Below are 27,444 nucleotides of genomic sequence, written 5' to 3' on the forward strand. Positions count from 1 at the left end.
TTATTCATGGAGAAAACGAAAATCCTAAGAGGCAATGAAAAGGCACATTTTGGTCAGCCACTAGCAACCACACAAAAGAGTGACAGTCCAGACCATCTCAAGATGGCTGAAACAGGTGCTAACACAGGCTGGGGTGGATACTAATATTTTAAAATCTCTTTCCACCAGGGCTGCAGCCACATCGGCAGCGATACAGTTGGATGTACCAATGGACCAAATCCTCAAGGCAGCAGGATGGTCTAGGGAAAACATTTTATAATAAACCAGTAATGAAACCTGGAACGTTTGCAGAAACAATTTTAAGTTCTGTAAATTAATTTAAACCCATAAAAAGGGGTTATAAATTTGTGTTAACAAATTTTATGATTTCAATGTCGAATTCATGTCCAAATTATGTTAACACAATTCCTCCTACAGTCAAGGCAGACGTGATGCATGGACTCGTTTCCACGGCATGAAATCAGAGCTTTAAAATCTTCACGTAGTCACTCACGTGACTCCGAAGTAAAATAGTAAGATTAAATGAGAACTTACCAGTTTGAAGTTTGATCTGTATTTTATGAGGAGTTACGATGAGGGATTACGTGCCCTCCGCTCCCACCCTTGATCATATACTTAACTAGTATCTCTTCTCTAATCTTACTATGTTTAGTCATTACAGTTATCTGTGATTTCACACCGCTGCTTTGAAGAATGACACGCATGCGCCGTGGCGGGGTTCTTCACGTAATCCCTCATCGTAACTCCTCATAAAATACAGATCAAACTTCAAACTGGTAAGTTCTCGTTTAATCTTACTATTAACTACCTTGTTTCAGAGCTGTTTGGGAAGTTTAAACGGTGTTCATCTACCCTTCATCTCCACAAACTTGAACTTTCCACAGCCATTCATTCCTCCAATATTCAATCTTCTCGCCGGACACGCGCTCAGTCCGCCCGCCAAGGCCTGGTGGATCTCCCGGTTGCTAACCATTTTAATCTTCTTCCTCTTCCCATGCCCTGGGCCTCCTCCATTGCCAGTGAGGCCACATACAAAATGGAGGATCAGCACCTCATATTCCCCTTGGTAGCTTACAACCCAACGTATGAACATTGAATTCTCCAGTTTTAAGCAATACTCCCCCAACCTCATTTTTAAAAACATTTTCCACGTCTCTCAATCCCCACCTCAATGTGCTCCCATTTCTCCCACCAGGGCAGCAAAGTGGCACAGCTGGTAGAGCTGCCACCACACCGCGCCAGAGAACAGCGTTCGCTCCAGACCTCGGGTGGTGGTTATGTGGAGTTTGCACGTTCTCCCTATGAACACGTGGATTTCCTCCGGGTGCTCCGGTTTCCTCCCACATCCCAAAGACGTGTGCGTTTGTTGGTTAATTGGCCCTCTGTAAAGTGCTTCAAGTGTGTTGGGAGTGGATGCGAAAGTGGGAGAACATAGAACTAGTGTGAATGGATGATTGATGGTCGGCGTGGACTCGATGGGCCGAAGGACACGTTTCCATGGTGTATCTCCAAACTAAACTAATTGTACTGTAAATGCGATGGGATCGCGGCCACCGTGCAGGCACAGTCACCTTTACCACGGTCAAAAGGACACGGTCACACTGCAACTCTGCTCCTCCACTAAACAATATTTTCACAGCAGGAAACCTCAACACTGGAAATTCTGAATTGAATCGAAATCAATTCAATCTCCCACTAATTCCCCTGCTCCTTCCTCCTCCTACACTCATCTTGTCACCGAGCTCCAGAAAGTCATGGAATGAACATGCCTGACTCCCCATCTATCTATTTGCCAATCTGCCAAGTCATCTTAAAAACAAGCCACACAGTACTGGAATAACTCAGCGTGTCAGGCAGGCAGCATCTCTGGAGAACATGGATAAGTGCAGTGGTGGAGTTGCTGCCTTGCAGCGCCTGCAGAGCCAGAGACCTGGGTGCGATCCCGACTACGGGTGCTGTCTGTACGGAGTTTTACGTTCTCCCCGTGACCGCGTGGGTTTGCTCCGAGATCTTCGGTTTCCTCCCACACACCAAAGACGGACAGGTTTGTAGGTTGATTGGCTTGGTATAAGTGTAAATTGTCCCTAGTGTGTGTAGGATAGTGTTAATGTGTGAGGATCACGGTGTGGACTCAATGGGCCGAAGGGCCTGTATCTGCGTTGTATCGCTAAACTAAACTAAAGTGACGTTTCGTTTCGAGACCCTTCTTCAGAAGAACCTTCTTCTTCTGGGAACCTCAATGGAAGCACACCATGTTCTTCACTCCACAAATATCACCCTGACATCAGAGAGATACACTTGCCGACTTGTATAATGAAAGTGTGGAGCGTGCTGGCTGAGATCTATTTCAGCACTGATGTTTGAGCATTTTTCAGACGTTTTTTTGAAGTAGTGCATTGATCCAATATCAAGCCCGTCATTCTTAAACATCAATGGAGAAAAGAAGTCTTGAAATATATATTTTGAAGGGCACCTTGAAGTCTGAAATGTTTATTATCTAACTCCTACATTTTTTTCCTTGACATCTTTCCACCTGTATAAAAAATATATTGGACCGCAAATCAAACTGTGCTGCTGTTAAAAGCAAGACTGGTTATTACCAACAGGGGCGCCGCACGATTGGCAGCCCCGCCAGTAGTCTGTTTTTTCGTCTTTTTTTTAATTTTTAGTGTGTGTTAAAAGTTTGTGTAAATGTTCTTCGGTTTGTTTTATGTGAGAGGAGGGGGAGGGGGAGGGGTCGGAGGAACATTTGTTTTCAGTTTCTTACCTTGCCGGAGATGCAATTAATTTTCAGATCGCATTCTCCGGTCGATCTGCGGCCTACCATCGATGGAGCTGGAGGCCTCCTCGGACTGACCTTGGGCCCCACCGCGAGGCGAGGACTTGCATTGTAGTCGATCCCTTGCCTGGGATGGGTCCGACGCCTGCGGACTTTACATCGGGAGCTCGCAGTCACGGGAGAGGCCGTGGATGTCGGGAGCTACAACGTCGCGGAAGGTTCGACCAGCCCCGACGCGGGGTCCGTTCGTCCGGCGCGGGGGAGCAGACATCCCCCCCGATGCAGGAGCTAATCACCTCGTCGCGGAGTGCCCGAACGCTGCCGGCTACGAGAATCACGATCATCCCGTCAACAGAGGCCTCGAGGCCCCCGACCGCGGGAGAACAAAGGGAAGAGATTGAACTTTTTGCGCCTTCCATCACAGAGAGGAATGTGGAGGAGTCACTGTGATGGATGTTTATGTTAAAATGTGTTTCGTGTGTTCCGTTGCTTTTTATGTGTATGATTGACTTGGCAAATGAAATTCCTCGTATGTTGCAAAACATACTTGGCTAATAAAATATTATTGTGATTGTGATTGATTGTTTAGTTCAGAGATACAGCGTGGAAACAGGCCCTTTGGCCTCCCGAGTTCACGCTGACCAGCAATCACCCTTACACTAGTTCTATCCTACACACTAGGGACAATTTACAAATGTCAATTAACCTACAAACCTGCACGTCTTTGGGATGTAGGAGGAAACCGAAGCAGCTGGAGAAAACCCACACGGTCACAGGGAGAACATGCAAACTCCGTATAGACAGCACCCGTTGGCAGAATCAAAACCTGGTTTCTGGCACTGAGGCAGCAGCTTTTACCCGTTCCGCCACCATGCCACTCTCTGCTGTAAGCTCAGGAGCTGAATGACATTTTGATCCCATTCTCTGTGGAATTGCATTCAATTTTATTCCAACAAAGTAGCAAGATTAAAATAAAAGTGAAATGTAGCAGCATTACCAATGATAGACACAAAAACCTGGATTAACTCGGCGGATCAGGCAGCATATCTGGAGAAAAGGGAATAGGTGACGTTTCGGGTCGAGACCCTACTTCAGACAGAGAGCCAGGTTTCTCTCCCTCTCTTATCACCTCTTCCACAGCCAACATCAGTGCCGGCTCCGATTTGTTCTGAATCTTTTCATACCTCCAGTTGCCCTCCCCACTGACTCTCAGTCTGAAGAAGGGTCTCGACCCGAAAAGTCACCTATTCCTTTTCTCCAGAGATGCCACCTGACCAGCGTTCTGTGCTTATCTTCGATGTAAACCAGCATCTGCAGTTCCTTCCAAAGCATTACCTGTGCTAGTTTCCGATGCCCCGGGAGTGGTCTGTGGGTTGAGATGATCTCTGACCATCTTCTGGAGGGAGCGCATGAAGACAGAGATGAGGCGGTCGATGTAGCTGGGGTTGTTGCTGCAAGCCGACTTCAGGATCATCAGTGTACCTACATGGTTTAAAGATAAAGATAAGAAGCCAAAACATTTCGGACAAGCTCAATAAAACAGGGTCCACCCACCTCACCTTCAATAGGATATGGCCCAGGGAAGCACAGTGGCGCAGCGGTAGAGTTGCTGCCTTACAGCGCAGGGACCCGGGTGCGATCCTGACTACGGCTGCTGACCGTACGGAGTTTGTACGTTCTCCCCGTGACCGCATGGGTTTTGACCGGGTGCTCTGGTTTCCGCCCACATTCCAAAGATGTGCAGGTTTGTAGGTTAATTGGCTACGATAAAATTGTAAATTGTCCCTAGTGTGTAGGATAGTGCTAGTGTACGGGGTGATCGCTGGTCAGCGCAGACTCGGTGGGCCGAAGGGCCTGTTTCTATGCTGCATATACTAAAGTATAAAGTTCCTAGTGTGTAGGATAGTGCTAGTGTCCAGGGGTGATTGTTGGTCGGCACAGATTCGGTGGGCCGAAGAGCCTCGTTCTGTGTTGTATCTCTAAAGTCTAAAATTAAAGAGTCCTTCAACCAGCCAGTAAACCCCCATTAATACTTTGCAAACGACAAAGGCTGCCTTTTGTTTGTGAACGCTGGCTCTTGTGAGGCTGCATTTGGAGCACTCTTTTCAGCTCTGGTCTCCCTGCTATAGGAAGGATGTCATTAAGCTGGAAGTGCAGGTGGAAAGATTTACAAGGATGTTTCCAGTACTCGCGGTCCTGAGCTATGGGGGTAGGTTAGGTGGGGCATTTTGGTCGGCACAGACAAGTTGAGCTGAAGGGCCTGTTCCACACCCCCACTGTACGACAATGACGTGCACTCCGCAAAAATTGCATCTCGCCTTAAAGCTTAATTAGGAGAAAGAAAGGGTTGCCGATTGCTCTGCACGACTCACCGAAGAGCTGATTGGGATTGGCATTGGTTGCTTTCTCATAGTTAGTGAGGCCTTCGTAAATGACTTTCCCCACGGCCGCGTAGAGGCATTCCAGCTCCTCGTACTTTGATGCCACGCTCGACGTGCCTGGGTGGGGTTAGCGAGGAAGGTGACACTAGCAACGTGTGGCATCAAGATGGCGCCCATCCTCTTAACCTCCCGAAGGCCCCACCCCGGCCACGCTCCTTCACTCCACCATCCATATCTGCCCCTCACTCCAGCACACCGATTATCTCACTCTTCCGGCCCTCTCTTCCCCGCCCCCCCCCCCCCCCCCCTCTCTTCCCGCCCACTCTCCCCTGGCCCTCTCTCCTTCGCCTCCTCTTCTCCCCGTCCGGCTCTCTGCCGCACACAACTGCCCCCGCCCCACCCCTTACACCTTCTGTCTCTCCCCTCCACACATCCAGCCATCCCACCGCGACTCTTTCTGCCCTCCAGCCCATTCTCTCCATCACTTCCAGTGCTCTCCCTCCAAACTCACCCAGCCCTCACTCCAACCTCCATTCTATCGCACCCCCTCCCCCCTCTCCACTCCCCGATCACCTCTCTCCCCCACACCACTGGCCTTCACACAAATACCACCCTCCAGCCCTCTCTCCCCCAGTCCTCTGTCTCCCCATTGTCGCAGCTCTCACCTCATCCCCACTACTCCAGCCCCCTCTCTCTCCTCTTCAGGTCCTGTCTCTCTCCCCACACTCCCCTGGCCCTCTCTCACCCCCCACATCCCCCGGCCCTCTCTCACCCCCCACATCCCCCACATCCCCCGGCCCTCTCTCACCCCCCACATCCCCCGGCCCTCTCACCCCCGGCCCTCTCTCACCCCCCACATTCCCCGGCCCTCTCTCACCCCCGTGCGACGTACTTGGCTCTGTGGGGAAGACGCTCATCAGTCGGGATAGCAGGGTGTGGACGGCCCGAAGGACTTTGTTGTTGCCGCAGGTCATGCAGGCCGCGATCCCCCGCTGCAGCGGCTTGAAGCTGCTGAGGATTGCCGGCGACTGGAGCACAGTGAGGAGGAAGCTCAGCACCTCCAGCCCCGTGCAGATGTTGGCCATGTTCGCCTGGTTGGGCTGCTCCTGAAACAGGCATGAAGTTGATTATTGTAGAAACAAAGAACTGCACATGCTGGTTCATACACAAAAAGGACACAAAGTGCTGGAGTAGCTCAGCGGGTCAGGCAGCATCTCTGGGGAACACGTGTCGGGTCGAAACCTTTCTTAAGGTAGCGCGTCTCCTGAGGATGTAGAGATGTTGGTGTGCCTTCATGATTGTCGCAACAATGTGGTTGGTCCACGAGAGATAATTGGTGATATCAGCACCAGGGAACAAAGCTCTCAGCCATTTCCACTTTACAGTTAACAGTAAATTGCAGTTACTTGTGTCTCCTTAAAACTAGGTGATTGCTGGTCGGCGCGGACTCGGTGGGTGAAAGGGCCCGTTTCCATGCTGTATCTCTGAGCTAAACTAAAATCATCAGGTCTGTGTAGATAGCAACTCTCTAAAAGGACTTCTCTCAAATTATTTCTTTTTTTTAAATTACATGCAATTTCACCTCATCAAATGTCAATTATATGGCACTAAATGTCCTGCAAAATCAAAGCCTTCCTCATCTAACCTACGTCTGAGTCTACACTCCGCATAAAAATGCATTGAATGTTCAGTCATTTCTGCCGTGTGCATCACGCCCCTTGATTACCGCGACCACTCATGCAGGACAACTATGCATTTCAAACTGAACTAATACCATTTAGGAAATTCACTGTGTACGGCGTTTATTTCATGGCTGAGCTGAGTAGAGGGGTTGACTTTAAGATTATAAAAATCAGAGCAAATCTGAAGGCAGTATCTTTATCCTGCCAGTCTGAAGAAGGCCCCAGACCCGAATCGTCACCCATCCTTTCTCTCCACAGATGCTGCCTGACCCGCTGGGTTACTCTAGCGTATTGTGTCTATCTTTTCCCTCAAGTTCTTTTGGTGCGGAGGCCACGTGATTGGGTATTTTCAAAGCAGAGATCAATAGGCTTGTGATTAGTAAGGGCGTCAAAGATTATGGGGCAAAGTCAGGGAGATGGGGTCGAGACTGTGCGGCACGGTGGCGCAGCGGTAGAGTTGCTGCCTTACAGTGCCAGAGACCCGGGTACGATCCTGACTACGGGTGCTGTCTGTACGGAATTTGTATGTTCTCCCTGTGACCGCGTGGGTTTCTTTGGTTGCTCCAGTTTCCTCCACACTCCAAAGATGTACAGGTTTGTAGGTCAACAGGCTTCTGTAAACTGTCCCTAGTGTGTACGATAACGCTAGTGTACGGGGTGATCGCTGGTCAGCGCGGACTCAGTGGGCTAAAGGGCCCGTTTCCACGCCCTATCTCTAAAATCATAACTCTAAAGGGAAAGATAGATTGGCCATGATCGAATGGTAGCACAGACACAGGGGGCCGAATGGCCTAATTCTGCTCCTCTGTCGTATGAAATATCCTGCTCTGAATAGCTCATGGTTTGTGTCAGAGGAGATCAGGTAGTATCAGAGGCACAACTGGTAGAGCTACTGCCTCATAGCTCCAACAATCCAGGTTCGATCCTCACCTCTGGTGCTGCCCGTGTGGAGTTTGAAAGTTCCTCCTGTGACCCTGTCAGTTTCCTTTGAGTTTCCTCCCACATCACAAAGAGGTGCAGGTTTGTAGATTAATTGGCTTTGGTGAAATTGTAAATTGTTCCTACTGTGTAGGATAGTGCTGGTGTACGGGGGCGAGGGGATCACTGGTCGGCACGAACTTGGTGGGCCAAAGGGTCTGTCCCCATGCTGTATTTCAGTCTGGGTGTATGTTCAACTCCCTCATGCAGCCCCCGGCTACAACTGGTGACGCTGATCCACATATCTTAGCCTGTGATCCACACTGCATCGATTTCCCACTCATTCCCAATCCAACAGGTTTACAACCTTGATGTTCTTTAAAGTAATAACCCAGGTTAATTTATCTGCAGTGTTCAATATTCAGGGAGGATAATCTCTTTAGCTTTTAATCTTATAGTGCAGCAATTTGAGCTTCCATGTATCAAAGCGTAGTCTGCACCTATATTATTGATTGCTTGAAAAATACAGCATGCAAACAGGGCCCTTCGGCCCACCCAGTCCACGCCGACCGTCGATCACCCGTTCACACTAGTTCTATGTTATCTCACTTTCTCATCCACACTCTACATCCTCCCTACAATTTACAGAGGCCCATTAACCTACAAACCCACACGTCTTTGGAACATGGGGAGGAAACCTGAACACCCGGAGGAAACCCACGCGGTCACAGGGAGAGTGTGTAAACTCCATACAGGCAGCAGCCGAGGTCAGGATCGAACCAGGGCCTCTAGCGTTGTGAGGCAGCAGCTCTACCAGTTGCGTCACTGTGCTCTTCCTAATGGGTAGTCCCGCAAGAGAGAATATATTTAGATATTATCAACGTCAGGCTGGAATGTATCTCGGCTGCAAGATAGAATGATTAAACATGCAAATAGTAGAGTGGACACAAAATGATGGAGTAACTCAGTGGGTCAGGCAGCAACTCTGGAGAAAAGGGAAAGGTGATGTTTTGGGTCGAGACCCTGCTTCGGACTGAGAGTCGGGGAGAGGGAAACTAGAGGTATGAAAAGGTTCAAAACAAATCAGAGTCGGCACCGATGACCAAGGAACGATGGAGCCCACAATGGTCCATTGTTGGCTGTGGACGAGGTGATAACGTAGGGAGCTGTGGAAGGGCTACAAATAGTACAGTATGTTGCTCCCCGAAAAGTCGCTCTCTGCAAGATTAACTGTTTGCAAAATTCATACCACTGTCATCAGCAACTTGTCAAACCACTGAAGCTTCAGTTCAGCTTTTGGCCACACGTCGGATCGAAGGGCCATCTTCAGGAGGCTGACACATCGCCTGGACAACATTTCCCCCGGTGAGCCCGCTGTGTTGGAGGAATCGTTCACCTGGGAATCAAACACCACATGTATCAGACAGAGCTGAAAGCAACTGCATCTCACATACCACTATCAACAGCGAGAGAGTGGTCCTGACCTACCATCTACCTCATTGGAGGCCCTCGGACTATCTTTAATCTGACTTTACTTCACTAAACGTTATCCCCTTTATCCTGTATCCGTACATTGTGGACGGCTCAATTGTAATCATGTATTGTCGTTCCACTGACTGGTCAGCACACAACTGAAGCTTTTCACTGTGACAATAAACCAAACTTTAACTGAGAACACACAAAGTCTATCTTTCCTTATTATGTCGTAAGAAACTAATGCCAAATTGAATTTTTCTTTAATCCAAGGAAATGATCACAATATTTTTAGCATTGACAGCATCTGCAAGCGAAGGAGTGAGCTATTGGAGAAAATAATTACCTAGCATGATAACCAAGCAATCTTAGTTTCATTTAGAGATACAGCGGGGAAACAGGTCCTTCATGGAGAGAGTTTATTGTCATGTGTCCCAGATAGGACAATGAAATTATTGCTTGCTGCAGCACAACAGAATATTGTAAGCATAAATACAGAACAGTTCAATATACACATATATAAGAAGATAAAGTGGAATAGGCTGTTATAGTTCAGAGTTTGTTTGATGGCGAGTTTAATAGCCTGATGTCTGTGGGGAAGAAGCTGTTCCTGAACTTGGATGTACCAGATTTCAGGCTCCTGTACCTTCTACCTGATGGCAGTGGAGAGATGAGTGTGTGGCCAAGATGGTGTGGGTCCTTGATGATGTTTGCAGCCTTTTTGAGGCAGCGACTGCGATAGATCCCTTCGATGGTGGGGAGGTCAGAGTCGGTGATGGACTGGGCAGTGGTCACAACTTTGTGCATTCGTTTCCGCTCTTGGACGTTCAAGTTGCCGAACCAAGCCACGATGCAACCAGTCAGTATGCTCTCTACTGTGCACCTGTAGAAGTTCGAGAGAGTCCTCTTTGACATACCGACTCTCCGTAATCTTCTCAGGAAGTAGAGGCACTGATGTGCAGGGCAAGTTGTTTTTTTACACAGAGAGTGGTGGGGGCCTGGAACGCATTGCCAGGGGCGGTGGTGGAGGCAGATACAATAGTGGCGTTTAGATATGCACATGGAAGTGCAGGGAATGGAGGGATATGGATCACGTGCAGGCAGAGGAGATCAGTTTAAATTAAGGTCATAAGGTCATGTGATCGGAGCAGAATTATGCCCTTCAGCCCATCAAGTCTACTCCGCCATTCAATCATGACTGATTTATCTCTCCCTCCTAACCCCATTCTCCTGCCCCCATCCCCCGACGCCCGCACTAAACAAGAATCTATCTATCTCTGCTTTAAAAATATCCATTGACGGCCTTCACAGCCTTCTGTGGCAAAGAATTCCACAGATTCACCATCCTCTGACTAAAGAAATTCCTTCTCATCTCCTTCCTAAAAGAACATCCTTTAATTCTGAGGCTGTGACCTCTAGTCCTAGACTCCCCCACTGGAGGAAAAGTTAGGTGAGAGGAAAACTAGAGGTATGAAAAGGTTCGGAACAATTCAGAGCCCGCACCGATGACTCAGCAGAGGTGGAGCCCACAATGGTCCATTGTTGGCTGTGGAAACGGTGATAATGAAGGGATACAAAGAGTGAAACTAGCAAGACGACCAGGGTGGGGGGGGACACACAGAGAGAGGGAATGCAAGGGTTACTTGAAATTAGCGAAATCAATATTCGTGTCAGCTGCCCAAGCGAAATATGAGGTGCTGTTCCACCAATTTGCGACTCCTCACTGACGTTCCCAATTGGAAGTCACTAGGAATGACAAGCAACAAATTCTCCCTACCTCCAAAGATGGGAAATTAATAATGAAGGCTTTAAATCTCTCACCCTGCTCACAGTAACTATGCATATAAATGGAATCACTCTGAAATGTTGTGGCTGCTGTTATCTTCCTCACAGCTTGATCCACAAGTGGCACTTGGATGACGGAGAAAATAATCTGGTGTTTTCGCTCTCCCTTTCTGAGTGAACAACAGACTACTTTGTACACAATATCCCATCAATCTTAATTCGCAGCAGCAGCCAGGAAACTGAGGTTTAACATAGTACTTAAAAGACGGTTCATCGTGTGGTGCCGCGCTGCTGTGAAGGGGCGCGGCTGGATTATTAATGCAGGTAATGTATATCAGTACATCGATCTTGACGACAGAGTCCTTGAGTTCCATGGCTTTCTACAAGAAAAGTACTTTATACATGCGATTACTACAATTCACCTCGACCCCATTGCTGAGACCTATATTCTGCACTTTGTACCTTCATCCTTTGTTCTATCCATTGTACATGAGTTTGACTTGATTATATCTATGTATGGAATATGGATGCGTTTTCCTTTGCTCCACCTATTTTTAGGTTAGATTTAGGGATTACAGCGGGAAAACAGGGCGATCGGCCCACCGAGTCCATGTTGACCATCGACCACCATTCACACTCGTTCTATACTTTCCCACTTTACAGAAGCCAATTAACCTACAAGCCCATACCGACCGTCAATCACCCATCTACTAGTTCTGGTAGAGAATTCGGTAGAGTTGCTGCCATAAGGGCCTGACCCACTTAGGCGATTTTTTAGGTGACTAGGCTGTTGCCACATGGACACCGGGGTGTCGCCTGTATGGTCGTGAGTGGTCTCCATAGTCGCCCAAAGAGTCGTAGTGTCTTTCTGGTTGCCATTGGGTTTTCAACTTGTTGAAAATCTTTCGCCGACAGTGGGTTGACTTCACCCGACGTAGGTGCTGTCGTAGGTTGTCGCCAGGTGACGTAAGCTGTGACCGGTGCAGACTTTGAATTCCATTGGCGACTACCTACGTAGACTACAGGTACCGGCGACTAAATTGTCTTCAGTTGTTGCCGACAGGGTCATAGCTTCTCGTAGCTTGTCGCGGGTGGATGTAGGTTGATTCGGTTGTCGTAGGTTGTCGCCTGTGTGGTCGTAGGTTGTCGTAGGTGGATGTCCTAATGGGCCGCCGGTTGTGGGTAGCTTGTTGTAGACATTGTCGTAGGGGGAGATTTTCAGAGACCTGCTACAACTATGACAGTCGGCCAAAAAATCGCCTAAGTGGGACATCCCCCCCTACGACAATGTCTACAAAAAGCTACCAGAGACCCGGGTGCAGAGTTGGTGTGTTCCCTCCCTCTGACCGTGTGGGTTTTACCTGGGTGCTCCAGTTTCCTCCCACACTCCAAGGGCGTGCAGGTTTGTAGGTTAAGTGGCTTCTGTAAATTGTCCCTAGTGTGTAGAGTAGTCCTAGTGTACGGGGTGATCGCTGGTCGGTGTGAACTCGGTGGGAGGAAGGGCCTGTTTCAACACTGTATCTCTGAACTAAACTAAACCAAAGTACTTTAGACTTGTAGTTACCACAATTCACCTCTACCCCATTGCGGACATTGGGCTTTATCTCTGGAACTGATGCGCTACAATGCTGAGAACTGTATTCTGCACTCTGTGTCTTCCCCTTTTCTTTATCCATTTTTAGTTTAGTTTAGTTAGGGCACATTTGCATGTTCGCCTTGTGACTACATGGGTTTTCCCCAGGTGCTCTGGTTTCCTCCAACACTCCAAAGACGTGCCGATTTGAAAGTTAATTAGCTTCTGTAAATTGTAAATTGCACCTGGTGTGAAGGATAGTGTACAGGGTGATCGCTGGTCGGCACGCACTCGGTGGGCCGAAGGGCCTGTTTCCAAGCTGTATCGCTAAAACTAAACTAAATGCCAGAGGGTAAAGAAAGGAGAAGAACTGGTGTTAGAAAAATAATTATAATCGGGTATGTAGATAGAGGTCAACTCCAGCACTTTTTGTGTCTCTTTGGTATAAACCAGCATCCGCCGTACCTTGATTCCACTAATTATCACCCTGTAATATGTTCACATTCATTCAGGCCGTACCTCAGACCCGACAGTGCGGAACTGCTCTTAGATGAAGCTAAAGGTGGAACCACAAAGTGCAGCCATTACCTGACAAGCGATTCTGATGAGGAAATTGACGACGGTGTCAGTGTGCTGTTTGTCAATGGGCTTTGAAAGCAGGTGATCAGCTCCAGTCAGTGACTGGCTTCGGCCAAATACCTGTCAACGATAAAAGAAAATAATAGCTCGAGGCTATTTCTGCGACTAGATACAAATTTCAATGCTTAGAAAACCAAATCCATCAGTCACAACTTAGTGAAACAACCTGCAGAAAGAAGGTCTCTGCCAGTACAGTGAGATGCAGGACCCTGGGGAGTGTTGTGGAGCAGGGATATCCAGGAGTGCGGAGTTCCCTGAAAGTGGCGTCACAGGTAGATAGGGTGGTCAAGAAGGCTTTTGGTTCATTGACCTACATCAGACAGGGGAACATGTATAGAAGAAGGGTCCTGAACCGAAAAGTCATCCATCCTTTTTCTACAGAGATGCTGCCTGACCTATTGAGTTACTCCAGCACTTTGTGTCTATAAACCAGCATCTGCAGTTCTTTATTTCTACGCCAATGAGTACAGAAGTTGGGATGTTATGTTACAGCTGTACCAGATGCCGGTGAGGCCGCATTTGGAGTATTGTGTTCAGTTTCTGTCACCTTCTATATGAAGGATGTTATTTAACTGGAAAGGGTGCAGAGCAGATTTACGCGGATGTTGCCAAGCCTCAAGGGCCTGAGCTACAGGGACACATTAGGCAGGCTACGACATTATTCCTTGGAGTGCAGGAGGCTGAGAGGGGATCTATAAGATGGTAAATCTTATAGATCCGTGATGGTAAACCTCTATAAGTGGTAAATCATGAGGGGAATAGATAGAGTGAGTACATAGTCGTTTACCTAGAGTAACTAATCATCTGTTACCAAGATGAAATCAATTTTAAGACCTGAGGGTGGCGCGGTGGCGCAGCGATAGAGTTGCTGCCTTACAGCACCAGAGACCCAGGTTCATTCCTGATTACGGTTGCTGTCGGTACGGAGTTTGTACGTTCTCCTGCGATTGCCTGGGTTTTCCCCAGGTCTTCCGGTTTCCTCCCACACTCCAAAGATGTACAGGTTTGTAGGCTAATTGGCTTTGGTAAGAATTGTAAATTGTCCCTGGTATGTGGGGATAGTGCAGGTGCATGGGGCGATCACTGGTTGGCATGGACTCGGTGGGCCGAAGGGCCTATTTCCGCACTATCTCTGAAGTCTAAAGATGCTCGAAATATCTTCAGACTTTAGAGATACAGCACGGGACCAGGCCATTTGGCCCACTGTGTCTATGCCAACCGGCGATCACCCCATACCCCACACACTAGGGACAATTTACCAGTTTTACAAACCCGCACAAGTTTGGAGTGTGGTGCACCCGGAGAAAACCCATGTGGTCGCAGGGAGAATGGACAAACTCTATACAGACAGCATCCTTAGTCGGGATTGAACCTGCGTCTCTGCCGCTGCAAGGCAGCAACTCTACTGCTGCGCCACCGTGCCACTCTCGTGGCCATAGGCCAATCACTGGAAATATATTATGCTGGAGTAACTCAGTGCTTTGCGTGCTTTTCGTAAACCAGCATGCATCTGTAGTCCTTGGTGTCCGCTGAAAATATATCGGCAACTATAATTTCCCAGCGAGACCAGGGAGATGAAATGAACTTTAATACTGTTTGAAAGTCGCCATAAATGCTGCTTTGCAAAATCCAACCTAACATCCAAAGCTTCACCTGTGGAAGTTCCCCAATAATCCAAAAGTCAACATCACAGCCCAATGCAATGTGACAGGAAATGCTTGCACAAATCTAATAGGACAGAAAATTGGATTCCACAAAGTATTAAATCCAAGTCGCGTCTGGGCGCTACTCACATTTCCAGCATTTGTCCGGAGACGCTTCACATCCTGGGCGGAATCCATGGACAGACCACGTTTCACGTTGCCGTTGGCAGCACTGGTTCCCTCTCCACCACCATTCATGTCAGGGTCGGACTCAGGCTATGGGGTGGGAGGGGGGGGGGAGTAGGGAGAAGAGGCAAAGGTCAAGATGTGTTTTAAGGTGCTGGCTCGAAGGGCCGAATGGCCTCCTCCTGCACCTAATTTTTCTAAGACCATGAAACCAAAAGACATATTACCAAATGTAGACACGATGTGCTGGAGTAACTCAGCAGGTCCGGCAGAATCTCTGGAGAGCATGTATAAGATCATAACAAAGAGGAGGAGAATTTGGCCATTTGGCCCATTGAGTCGACTCCGCTATTCAAATATGTACATACTTCCCAACCCCTTTCTCCTGCCTTCTCCTCATACGCTGTAACACCCGTACAAATTTCAGGGCATATTGTCATGTGTCCCAAAACGGGACAATAAAATTCTTACTTGCAGCTGTTTTCTTAACACAGTACTCAGTAGATTCCACAATAAACAATAAAAACGTTGGAATAGATTTGTAAAAAATAGTGCAAAAACAAAAGCAAATCCATAGTCCCTAGTGCAACCAAGGCAGTTTGTGGTTGGGGGTTTAGTTGGAGGTCGGAGTGTTCAATAGTCTGATGGTTGTGGGGAAGAAGCTGCTCCTGAACCTGGAATTTACAGTTTTCAGGCTCCCAGCAAAAATATTCAATGGCTGGATGATTTTAATATCAAAAAAACGTTGCATAACAAAAGGGTGGTGGGTGCTTGGAAAGCGCTGCCAGAGGTTATGGTGGGGATGATCCAATCATGGCATTTGAGGCTTTTGTACAGTCATATGGATACACAGGGAATGGATGGATATTGGCTATGCACAGGCAGACAAGAGTTGGTCATGTTCAGCACTGATATTGTGGGCCGAAGGGCCAGTTCCCATCCTGTACTATACTAATGATCTATGATCTATAGCAAGCTATATTTATATAGTGCAAAAGATAAAGTGCTGGAGGAACTCAGCGGGTCAGTCAGCTTCTGGGGAGGGAATGGACAGGCAACGTTTTGTGTCATAAACCTTCTTCAGACTGACAAAAGAAACACAATTCAATACCCAAGAACACTAAATGTATGTTACTAACTGCTCTATTTTTAAAAGCTTGAATTTAACATTATACATTGAATTGCTTTCAAAGATGGGGCCATATATGTAGCATGTTTGCTTTCTCACCAAAGATGGACACAAAGTGCTGGAGTAACTCAGCGGATCAGGCAGCGTCTCTGGAGAACAATGATAGGTGACATTTTGGGTTGGGACCCTTCTTCAGACTGATTGTAGGGTGGAGGGGCGGGAAACTGGAACAGGACAAAGCGTGGCTCTGTATCTTCCCCATGGTTCTATCAATATTGTTCTTGAGTTTGAGTTGATTGAATCCAATATGTGACCTGTCCATTTTGGATGACCTGTTCCACTGAGTCACTCCAGCACTTTGTGTCTATCTTTGGTATAAACCAGCACCTGCAGATCCCTATTTCCACGTCCTTGCTTTCTCACCTGCTGGTCTTTGATCCGCTGCAGCTCCCACTTGATGACGACTTCCGCCAGATCGACGGCCAGCTTCCGCTGCTCGATGGTGACGCTGGGCGTGAAGCCCAGGCGCTGCATGGCGCTGACCATGTGCTGCACCAGGTGGTGTCGCACCGGGAAGTAGACCTGAACAAAGACGTCACCCTTGACACAGTCACCATCACAAATCGTGCAGCAGGCAATACACAGGGCAACAGGTTATCAGGCAACTGAACCATCCTCTCTCCAACAAATGAGCGGTCCTGACCTCCCATTTACCTCATTGGAGACCCTCGGACTATCTTTAACTGGACTTTATCTTGCACAAAACGTTTATCCTGTATCTGTACACTGTGGACAGCTCAAATTGTAATCATGTACAGTCTTTCTGCTGACTGGATAGCAGGCAACAAAAGCCTTTCACTGTACCTCGGAACACGTGAGAATAATTAACTAATTTAAACCACAAACAGGAGAAAGGGCTCCAAGATCTACCTCTTGGGCAGCGCAGTAGCGAGTGGTAGAGTTGCTGCCTTACAGCACCAGAGACCTGGGTTCGATCCCGACCATGGGTGCTGTTGGCACAGAGTTGATTCATTCTCCCTGTGACCGTTTGGGTTTTCTCCGAGTGCTCCGGTATTCTCCCACACTCCAAAGACATGCAGGTTTGTAAGTTAATTGGTTTCTGTAGATTGTCACTGGCATGTATGATAGAATTAGTATATGGGTGATCATAGGTCGGCATATACTCGATTTACCAAAGGGCCTGTTTCCATGCTGTATCTCAGAACTAAACTCTCGTAGGTTACTGTTTAGTTTAGAGAGTGGAAGCAGGCCCTTCTGCCCACCGAGTCCATGCTGACCATAGATCACTCATTCACACTTGTTCTGTAATATCTCACTTTACAGAAGCCAACCCACCTACAAATCTGCACGCCTCTGACATGTAGGAGGAAACCGGAGCACCCGGACGAAACCCACGCAGGTCACGGGGAAAACATACAAACTCAAGTCAAGAGTATTTTATTGTCATATGTCCCGGATGGGACAATGAAATTCTTACTTGCTGCAGCACAACAGAATATGTGAATATGTAAACATTGTACACAACGGAGGAAGGGACAATAAATAAAAAGTTAAATAAATAACAAATATAGTGCAATCCGTACGGACAGCTCCCGAGGTCAGGATCGAACCCGGGCTCCCTGGCGCTGTGACGCATGACAATGGACAATGACACCTTGACCAGTCTTAAACAATTCATGCACTTTAATGGGATCACGTCAGAAACGCACTAGTCTTAAAATTGGCACTTACCCTGAAATGCTGAACTATCAGATGCAGGATATGGACCAACTGGGGCACCGTGTACCCCTCCTCCACGATGATTTTCCGTGTCCAATGAGTAAGCATCTGATGCCCGTCTTCCATTCGAGCGGGAACAGCCGGAGTGAGAATGGCCATCGCTTGCCTCACCACCAACCGAGCCTCCATGGCGTGGGCTTTCAACAGACTCAGGAAGACCTGTGGAACATTGCGTATGAACCTTAGCGTAGGAATCCTCGGCCAGACAATGCATCTGAGTCAGAACAAGTTTCCCTCAAATTCATCAAATAAAATTGGACACAAAATGCTGGAGTAACTCAGCGGCTCAGACAGCATCTCTGGAGGACGAGCATAAGATCATAAGCCATAGGAGCAGAATTAGGCCATTCTGCCCATCGAGTCTGCTCTGCCATTCAACCATGGCTTATCTATCTTTCCCTCTCAACCTCATTCTCCTGCCTTTCCCCCCCACAACCTTTGACAATCAAGAACCTGCCAATCTCTGCTTTAAAAGTACCCAATAACGCCCTCCACAGCTGTCTGCTGAATTCCACAGATTCATCACCCTCGGACTAAAGAAATTCCTCCTCCTCTCCATTCTCAAGGTACATCCTTTGATTCAGAAGCTGTGCCCTCTGGGCCTAGGCTCTCCCAATAGTGGAAGCATCCTCTCCACATCCATTCTATCTAGCCCTTTATTTTGGAGCATAGGAGTCCGAGGTACAAGACCCTATTAAGTTGTACAAGATCATGTACAAAAGTATATTCTGCACTCCATATCTTCCCCTTTGCTCCATCTATTGTACTTGAATTTGTATTGTATTTATGTACGTTATTATTTGACCTAAGAGACGCAAAATGCTGGAGTAACTCAGTGGGTCAGGCAGCATCTCTAGAGTCCCTTTTCTCCAGAGATGCTGCCTGACCTGCTGAGTTACTCCGGCATTTTGGGTCTATCTTCGGTGTAAACCAGCATCTGCAGTTCCTTCGTACACTTATCTGACTTGATTGCATAGCATGTCACACAAACCATTTCAGCATCCGTCGGTACACACATGGCAACAATAAACCTATCCGCAAGAAACAAACCTACCTATAAACCTACCGGCCTCTAACCCACTCCCAGATATCTGTTATAGACACAAAAAGCTGGAGTAACTCAGCAGAACAGGCAGCATCTCTGGAGAGAACGAATGGGTGATGTTTTGGGTCGAGACCCTTCTTCAGTCTCCAGATATCTGTTATGGCCCTGTCCCACTGTACGAGTTCATTCCAAGAGCTGCCCGAGTTTGCCCTGATTCGAACTCGGAGATTTACGGTAATGGCCGCTCGTCGGTACTCGGGGCTCTCGTGGACATTTTTCAACATGTTGAAAAGTCTTCACGAGTCTTCCCGAGCTTACCTGCCGTTAGCAAGTCTTCCCGAGTACCTGCCGTTAGCGTTACGAGCCGCTAAGAGACGTCCCCGAGCTCCGACGTACCCGCTACGTTCATTCTCCGTGATTACCACGAGCTCTTGGAATGAACTCGTACCGTGGGACAGGGCCATGATTCTATATATAAACCCTCCTGAAACCCTGGATTAGATTCCAGCCTGTAACCTACTCCCGGGGGATGTGTTATTCTATATATAAACCCTGCCAAACCCCTGGTTGAGATCCTAGCCTGTAACCCACTCATGTTAAACAACGTTTTTCACCATACCTCGGTGCACAGGGCAATAATAAACCCACCTGCAAGACGATCTTTTTATGGATGGCGAACTTGGCGATGATGTGTGCGAGCAGCAGATGGCCGCTGTACTTGCAGGCCGGGTCCACGCAAGTCTTGGAGAGCAGGCAGGGCCAGGCGAAGGTCATCAGGCGCCTCAGCTTGCTGTTGCGGCTCTTGTTGTTGTCGTGGATGTGGTGAGGGGCGTGCTCCACCAGCAGCGTGGCGAACTGCAGCAGGTAAATCCTCAGCGCGTCCAGCATCTCCGCGTGCTTCTCCGGGTCCAGCACCTGGGGGCGGGCGGGGAGAACATCGACACGTTCACCGACTGACGGATCATAGGGAGGGGCGGGCACGGTGGCGCAACGGCAAAGTTGCCACCCTACAGGGCCAGAGACCAGGGTTCGATCCTGACTGACAGATCATAGGGAGGGGCAGCACGGTGGCGCAGCAGTAGAGTGGCCATCACCTTACAGCCTTACAGCGCTTGACAGCATGGACAAAGGCCTGTTGCCGCGCTATATGACTTTATGACTCTATGCTCGACCATCTTACCTTGGTGATGAAAACACTGGTGATACTTTCTGGGTTGTCTCCCTCAGGGTTCGGAGGCCCCAACAGTTGCTCCCCTTCTCCTTTATCAAAACTGGATTGGAATGCAGGGATCAAGATATGCTGCAAAGCCTGGAGAGGTACGACAGTAAAAATAGTCAGTACATATCCGCAGATCTGCACCATTGCATCGTCTGTTTCGCAGCAGAAGAGTTGTGGCTTTACCGCGCTAGAGACCTGGGTTCGATCCTGACTACGGGTGCTGTCTGTACAGAGTTTGTACGTTCTCCCCGTGACCGCATGGGTTTTCTCCGGGTGCTCCAGTTTCCTCGCACGCTCCAAAGACGTGTGGATTTGTAGGTTAATTGGTTTCTGTAAATTGTCCCTAGTGTGAAGGATAGAGTGTGCGGGTGATTGTGGGTCAGCATAGACTCAGTGGGCCGAAGGGTCTGTTTCTATGCTGTATCTGTAAACTAAACTAAATGAAACTAATGTAAGTTGTAGACTTAAATATGCATGCACAATATGTCCGAAGAAGGGTCTCGACCCGAAACGTCACCCATTCCTTCGCTCCATAGAAGCTGCCTCACCCGCTGAGTTTCACCAGCATTTTTATCTACCTTCGACCTTTCCAGCATCTGCAGTTCCTTCTTAAACAATATGCATGAATGCACTTAATGAGGTCATTCGACTTTGTTCACATCCCAGCCTTTTTTTAAAATGCAAGATATACATTTGTGGCTTTGTTTGGCCTACACTGTCATCCGATCATGGCTGATCTATTTTTCCCTCAATCCCATTTCCCCTGCCTTCCCTCCACAGACATTTGCGGCAACGAATTCCACAGATTCATCACCCTCCGGTTAAAGAAATTCCTCATCATCTTTATTCTAAAAGGTACGTTCTTTTGTTCTGAGGCTGTGCCCTCTGGTCCTGGACTCTCCCACTCGTGGAGGCATCCTCTCCACATCCACTCCATCTCGGCCAACGTTTCAGATCAGGACACTTCTTCAGGCCAGCATTCGCACTTCCTTGTGCTCGGCATATACCTCATTTATCTGCATTTTAATTGCACTTAAATCTTTATTACTGATTTGATGTGCAAAGATATCCTCAGGAAATGTTCTTTCTTCTCACATTTTACAGAAAACTAATTAACCCTGATTGAAAAGGTCATTGTGTGCTACCACAGTGAAATCTGGGGACACTGTTATCATACCAGAGGACACAGATTTAAAAGCCAAAGGCAAAATATATTCATAACATTGTAACACATAGAAACGGGCGCTTTTAGCTCAACTCATCCATGCCGACCATTTCTTTCGACTACACTTTGGACGATACAGGCCCTTCGGCCCAACCAGGGGTTACCCCAGACACTAACACTATCCTACACACTGGAGACAAATTACAATTTACAGAAGCCAATTAACCTACCAATCTGAGGTACACAAAAATGCTGGAGAAACTCAGCGGGTGCAGCAACATCTATGGAGCGAAGGAAATAGGCAACGTTTCGGGCCGAAACCCTTCTTCAGACCCTTCTTCTGAGGTCTGAAGAAGGGTTTCGGCCCGAAACGTTGCCTATTTCCTTCGCTCCATAGATGCTGCTGCACCCGCTGAGTTTCTCCAGCATTTTTGTGTACCTTCGATTTTCCAGCATCTGCAGTTCCTTCTTAAACCTACCAATCTGTACGTTTTCAGGATGTGGGAGGAAACCGGAGAACCTGGAGAAAACCCATGGGGTCACCGGGAGAACATACAAACTCCTTACAGGCAGCACCCGTGGTCAGGATGGAGCCCTGGTCTCTGGCAACTACGCCACTGCATTCTACTCTGATATGGATCAAACAAATGGGCAGATTTTAACTTCAGTCTGAATCTAAATACATCGTTCCACTCGGTTCCACTTGGACTCGGTGGGCCGAAGGGCCTGTTCCCGCGCCGTATCTCAAAACTAAATTGAAAATAAGTACAGTTTCGACAGCACCGCAGGCAATAGTCACCTTCGCCTTCAGTTCATCTCCAAAGTTTGGGTCGTAAAACTCCACGAATCGGAAGAAAAGGGCGCGTTTCTGCGACACGCTGTAGTTCTTGGGGATCTCTTCCTCCATGTACTCCTTGAGGAAGGTCATGTTGCTGAGGAAACGTCCGGTGAAGGCCCGCAGCAGCTGAAACAGCAGCTCGATCTCCGCAAAGTTACGCCTGGAGGGGAGGTGGATAGCAATCAATAAACTGGTCAATTTATCAGAAACAAACAACTACAGGTGCTGGTTCAGGCCAAAGACAAACACTAAGTGCTGGCGTAACTCAGCGGGTCATGTAACGCAGCAAGGGTGACGTTTCGGTTCCAACCATCTGACAACCAAGCCCCTCCCACGCCTGTGTTCACCTATTACCTGCTACGCTTTGTCCTGCCTCCCTCCCCCCCACTCTCTTCCAGCTTTCTGTTGCGCCCCCCCCCCCTCCCCTATAATCAGTCCGAACAAGGGTCCCGATCACCTTTAGACTTTACAGATACAACGGGAAACTGGCCCTTCTGCCCACCAAGTCCGCACTATCCCATACACTTCGGGCAATTTATATATTTTAGCAAAGCCAATTAACCTACAACCTGTACGTCTTTGGAGTGTGGATGGAAACCAAAGTACCTGTAAATGGTCACAGAGAGAACGTACGCGATCCTTATCATGGCACCTTACAAAATGCATTACAATAGATCCACTCTTCATAATCCTTACTCCAACGGCACTAATGTTATTCACGCTGTTCCCTGTATCTGTACACTGTGGGTGGCTTGATTGTAATCATGTAGTCTCTCCGCAGACTGGTTAGCACGCAACAAAGGCTTTTCACTGTATCCTTCACTGCTGCCATGTAGATAGGACTTTTTGGTGAATGTTTGTAACTGTCGGCGCCAGAAACGTGGCGATACGTGTAATGCTGCCTCGGTGAAGTCTGCTGTATGAGCGTACCAGGTTGTATGTGTAACAAAGCATCTCACTGTCCCTAGGTACATGTGACTATAATGTATGACTGAATCATTGAATTGACAGTGACAATAAAACTGAACTCAAACTCTGTACACGTGCCAATAAATAAACGTGACTCTCTTTTGAGAGGCAGCGCGTCTCGTACTTGCAGTAATTCAGCAGGCAGAAGGCGAGGAGTTTGGGCTCCTTCCAGTGTGTGGCCACCATGCTCTCCTTGCGATGCCTCTCCTGGAAGGCCTCGCTCACCCACACCCGTCGCAGGTGGCTAACCAGCTGCTGCTGGCCGGACAGCCAGTGGCCGTCGTTCTTCACGATGATGCTGATGATCTGTGGGACAAAGCAAGGCGCCGGTCAGAGGGCTGGCAGCACCGACGCACAGGAACCAAGCGCAGAACCCATCGAGGTTAACCAGAGAGAGGAAGAGAGGTTCATATGTTATAGGAGTAGAATTAGGCTTTCGATTTAGCACCATTCGCAGTGAGCTATCATTACACAAAAGGTCATACTTTATGCTTAGTAGCATGATAACTCTGCCGCCCCCGGCTTGCATTAAATTATGTTCGTACGTTATAGGACCAGTATTATGCCATTCGGCCCATCATGTCTACCCCGCCATTCAATCATGGCTGATCTCTCAATCCCTGCCCCACCCAAGTCACACCAGCTTTCCGTTCTCACCTAGCAAATGGCTAACAACGGCCTGTTTCCTTTATAATTGTTCCATCTCTCCATATTGTTCTCTATATCTCTCGTTTCCCTTTCCCGTGACTTTCAGTCTGAAGAAGGGTCTCGACCTGAAACGTCACCCATTCCTTCTCTCCAGAAATGATGCCTGTCCTGCTGAGTTACTCCAGCATGTTGTGTCTACCTACGGTTTAAACCAGCATCTTCAGTTTCTTCTGACATATGGCTAATCTGTCTTTCCCTCCCAACCCCATTCTTCTGTTTTCTCCCCATAACCCCTGACACCCATTCTAATCAAGAATGTCAATCTCTGCCTTAAAAATATCCAATGACATAGTCTCCACAGTCGCCTGTGGCAATGAATTCCACCGATTCACCACCTTCTGACTAAAGAAATTCATCCTCATCTCCTTTCTAAAGGTAATTCCTTACATTCTGAGGCTATGGCCTCTGGTCCTAGACTCTCCCACTAGTGGAAACATTTATAAAACTGGAAGAGCAACATAGTTCAACGTAGCAAGCACATATCAGGGCGGATGCAGGGCGACGGCAGCAGACTGAGGAGGGTGTGAGCACCTTGATGGCTTGGAACTGGAGGTCGAGGCGGATGGTGCTGGAACTGGGGGAGCCAGGCCTGACGGCATTCTGCGCTCCGGGGAACAGCAGGTTGACGAAGCGCCCTGGCGTGGCGGCCAGGACATCACGCAGCGGCTTGGCGTCTTTGTGCTTCAGAAAACTCTGCAAATATGGAAACATGAGAAGGAATTATTTGAATCTGAAAGAATGAAAGACTGAATCATTGAAAGACAGCCAAGAACAAAGGGGGGGGTGGGTGAGCCACGTGCGGCGGCAGGCAGAAGGTACGACAGTTCTGTGAACTTTTATAACTTTGTCTGCACCAGAAACGAGACGCCTCTTTGTGTACTGACCGGGAGACTGAAGAAGGTCCATCTGTCTCCTCAGATCCTGGTGAACTTCTACTGCTGCACCATCGAGAGCATCCTTACCAACTGCATCACAGTATGGTATGGCAACTGCTCTGTCTCCGACCGGAAGGCATTGCAGAGGGTGGTGAAAATTGCCCAACGCATCACCGGTTCCTCGCTCCCCTCCATTGAGTCTGTCCAAAGCAAGCGTTGTCTGCGGAGGGCGCTCAGCATCGCCAAGGACTGCTCTCACCCCAACCATGGACTGTTTACCCTCCTACCATCCGGGAGGCGCTACAGGTCTCTCCGTGAGCCGAACCAGCAGGTCCAGGAACAGCTTCTTCCCGGCGGCTGTCACTCTACTCAACAACGTACCTCGGTGACTGCCAATCACCCCCCCACCCCCCGGACACTTATTATCACTTATTATTATTTATTCAAATCATTTGCTATGTCGCTCTTCCAGGGAGATGCTAAATGCATTTCGTTGTCTCTGTACTGTACACTGACAATGACAATTAAAATTGAATCTGAATCTGAGAGGTCTGCTGTATGATTTTATCAGGTTGTATGCAAATTACAGCTTGGAAACAGGCCCTTCGGCTCACGCCGACCACCGATCACCCGTTCATACTAGTTCACGTTAGAGAAACAGAGTGGAAACAGGCCCGTCGGCCCACCAATCGCCCTTACACTGGTTCTATCCCAAACACTAGGGACAATTTACAGAAGCCAATTAGTGTGGAAGGAAACTGGAGCAACAGGAGAAAACCCACGTGATCACAGGGAGAACGTACAAACTCCGTATGGATAGCACCCGTAGTCAGGATTGAACCTGGGTCTCTGGTGCTATGAGGAAGCAACTCTACCACTGTGCCGCCACAATAGTAGTTCTACGTTATCCCAATTTCTCATCCACTCCCCACACACGGGGGACAATTTACAGAGGCCGACTGGCCTACAAAAACCAGCATGTCTTCGGGGTGCGGGAGGAAGCCCATGCGGTCACAGGGAAAACGTGCAAACATCACACACAGACAGCCTCCGAGGCCAGGATCCAACCAAGATCTCTAGCGCTGCGAGGCGGCAGCTCCACCAGCTGTGCCACCCTTGAAAACGCACAACTCCATAAGCGGCGGCGGAGTACTGCAGGGATGGGTGCTGGTTACTAGGTATCCACAATCTTTATCAGTGACCCAGGGAAAACATAAATGTGCTGGAGGAACTCAACGGGTCAGGCAGCATCCATGGAGGAAATGGACATACGGCTTTACCAGAGCGGGGTGGTGCTGCGGCAGAGCTGCTACCTTACGCCCGTCCCACTTAGGAGACCGAAACAGCAACCTCTGGTGACCTTGCCCGCCATCCAAGGTTTCCATGAGGTCACCGGAGGTTTTGGTCACTCTCCCTAATGGTCTAAAGTGGTTTCCGAGTGGTCGAGGCTTCGTCTAGGTTGCTGCTATTTTTTTCATCATGATTAAAACCGGACTCGACTAAAAATAGGTTGCAGTTTTAAAAATCAATAATTTTTTAGTCGCAGGTCTAGTCGAAGCCGGTTTCCTTCATAGTCGAGGAAGGTTTTCAACATTTGCGTGGGAGGTGGTAGGAGGTTGCAGGTCACCTCGACGTTGATTTTTTTTCTGGGTGGCGGGCAAGGTCACCAGAGGTTGCTGTTTAGGTCTCCTAAGTGGGACAGGAGCTTTACAGCGCCAGGAACCGTGTTCAATCCTAACTGCGGGAGTTTGTACATTCTCCCTGTGACCGCTTGGGTTTTCTCCGGATATTCCGGTCTTCTCCAAACTCCAAAGACGTACAGGTTTGTAGGTTAGTTGGCTTCTGTAAAATGTTCCTGGTGTTAGTGATTGCTGGTCGACGCAAACTCGGTGGGCCAAAGGGTATGTTTCCACGCTGCATCTCTAAAGTCTAAAGAGAGTGACTTGGAGAAGCACGAAGACAGAGGGTTATTGAACATTACCATAAACATTCTGCTCCATTGAGGGTCGTTCAACGTGGCTTCCATCATGAACAGCTCAACGGTCTGTGCTGGGTAACGCGTCAAAAACTTTATCAGGGGTTCACGGAATGGACTTCCAGCCTGAGAAAAAGATGACATAATCAGGCTTTAAGTTAGAACATAGAACAGTACAATAGGGGCAGCACAGTGGCGCAGCGGTAGAGTTAATGCCTCACAGCGCCAGAGACTCGGGTTCGATCCTGACCACAGGTGCTGTCTATACGGAGTTTGCATGTTCTCCACATGACCTGTGTGGATTTTCTCCGGGTGCTCTGGTTTTCTTCTACACTCCAAAGGCATATAGGTTTGTAGGTTAATTGGCTTGGTATAATTGTAAATTGTCTCTAGTGTGTGTGGGATGGTGTTAGTGTACGGGGATTGCTGGTTGGTGTGGACTCGGTGAGCTGAAGGGCCTTTTTTCCACGCTGTATCTCCAAACTAAACTGAACTGAGAAACAGGCCCTTCGGCCCACAATGTCAGTGCCAAGACAGTGTGGGCTTAATTATTTGTTAACCAAATGTTCCTGAGAGTGTAAGTGCAATACTGTTGATTAAAGATAGTCACTGCTTTCTGGTCTCTGATGTTTCTGCAGAGCCCCCCCACCCACCACTTCTAT

The 27,444-nt window shown here is 48.3% G+C and overlaps 1 protein-coding gene across 4 annotated transcripts in view; it reads right to left on the reverse strand.

Annotated features, from left to right (window-relative positions):
* The window catches only part of LOC116985669 (transformation/transcription domain associated protein), a 173,802-nt gene that overhangs the window by 92,289 nt on the left and 54,069 nt on the right, over window positions 1-27,444 (reverse strand). For 2 of the 4 annotated variants that reach the window (XM_033040549.1, XM_033040551.1), the window contains 14 exons: window positions 26,789-26,908; window positions 24,464-24,625; window positions 23,349-23,530; window positions 22,217-22,415; window positions 20,214-20,342; window positions 19,682-19,948; window positions 17,941-18,147; window positions 16,612-16,770; window positions 15,024-15,149; window positions 13,180-13,290; window positions 9,010-9,156; window positions 6,038-6,266; window positions 5,152-5,277; window positions 4,115-4,261 (listed from right to left, as the gene is read on the reverse strand). In XM_033040549.1, coding sequence (XP_032896440.1) covers window positions 4,115-4,261; window positions 5,152-5,277; window positions 6,038-6,266; window positions 9,010-9,156; window positions 13,180-13,290; window positions 15,024-15,149; window positions 16,612-16,770; window positions 17,941-18,147; window positions 19,682-19,948; window positions 20,214-20,342; window positions 22,217-22,415; window positions 23,349-23,530; window positions 24,464-24,625; window positions 26,789-26,908 — 2,311 coding nt within the window. The remainder of the gene's footprint in view (window positions 1-4,114; window positions 4,262-5,151; window positions 5,278-6,037; window positions 6,267-9,009; window positions 9,157-13,179; window positions 13,291-15,023; window positions 15,150-16,611; window positions 16,771-17,940; window positions 18,148-19,681; window positions 19,949-20,213; window positions 20,343-22,216; window positions 22,416-23,348; window positions 23,531-24,463; window positions 24,626-26,788; window positions 26,909-27,444) is intronic. The other 2 variants (XM_033040552.1, XM_033040550.1) reach the window with 1 other exon arrangement.

This window comes from Amblyraja radiata, chromosome 22, assembly GCF_010909765.2.
Source record: "Amblyraja radiata isolate CabotCenter1 chromosome 22, sAmbRad1.1.pri, whole genome shotgun sequence".
Lineage (NCBI taxonomy): Eukaryota > Metazoa > Chordata > Chondrichthyes > Rajiformes > Rajidae > Amblyraja > Amblyraja radiata.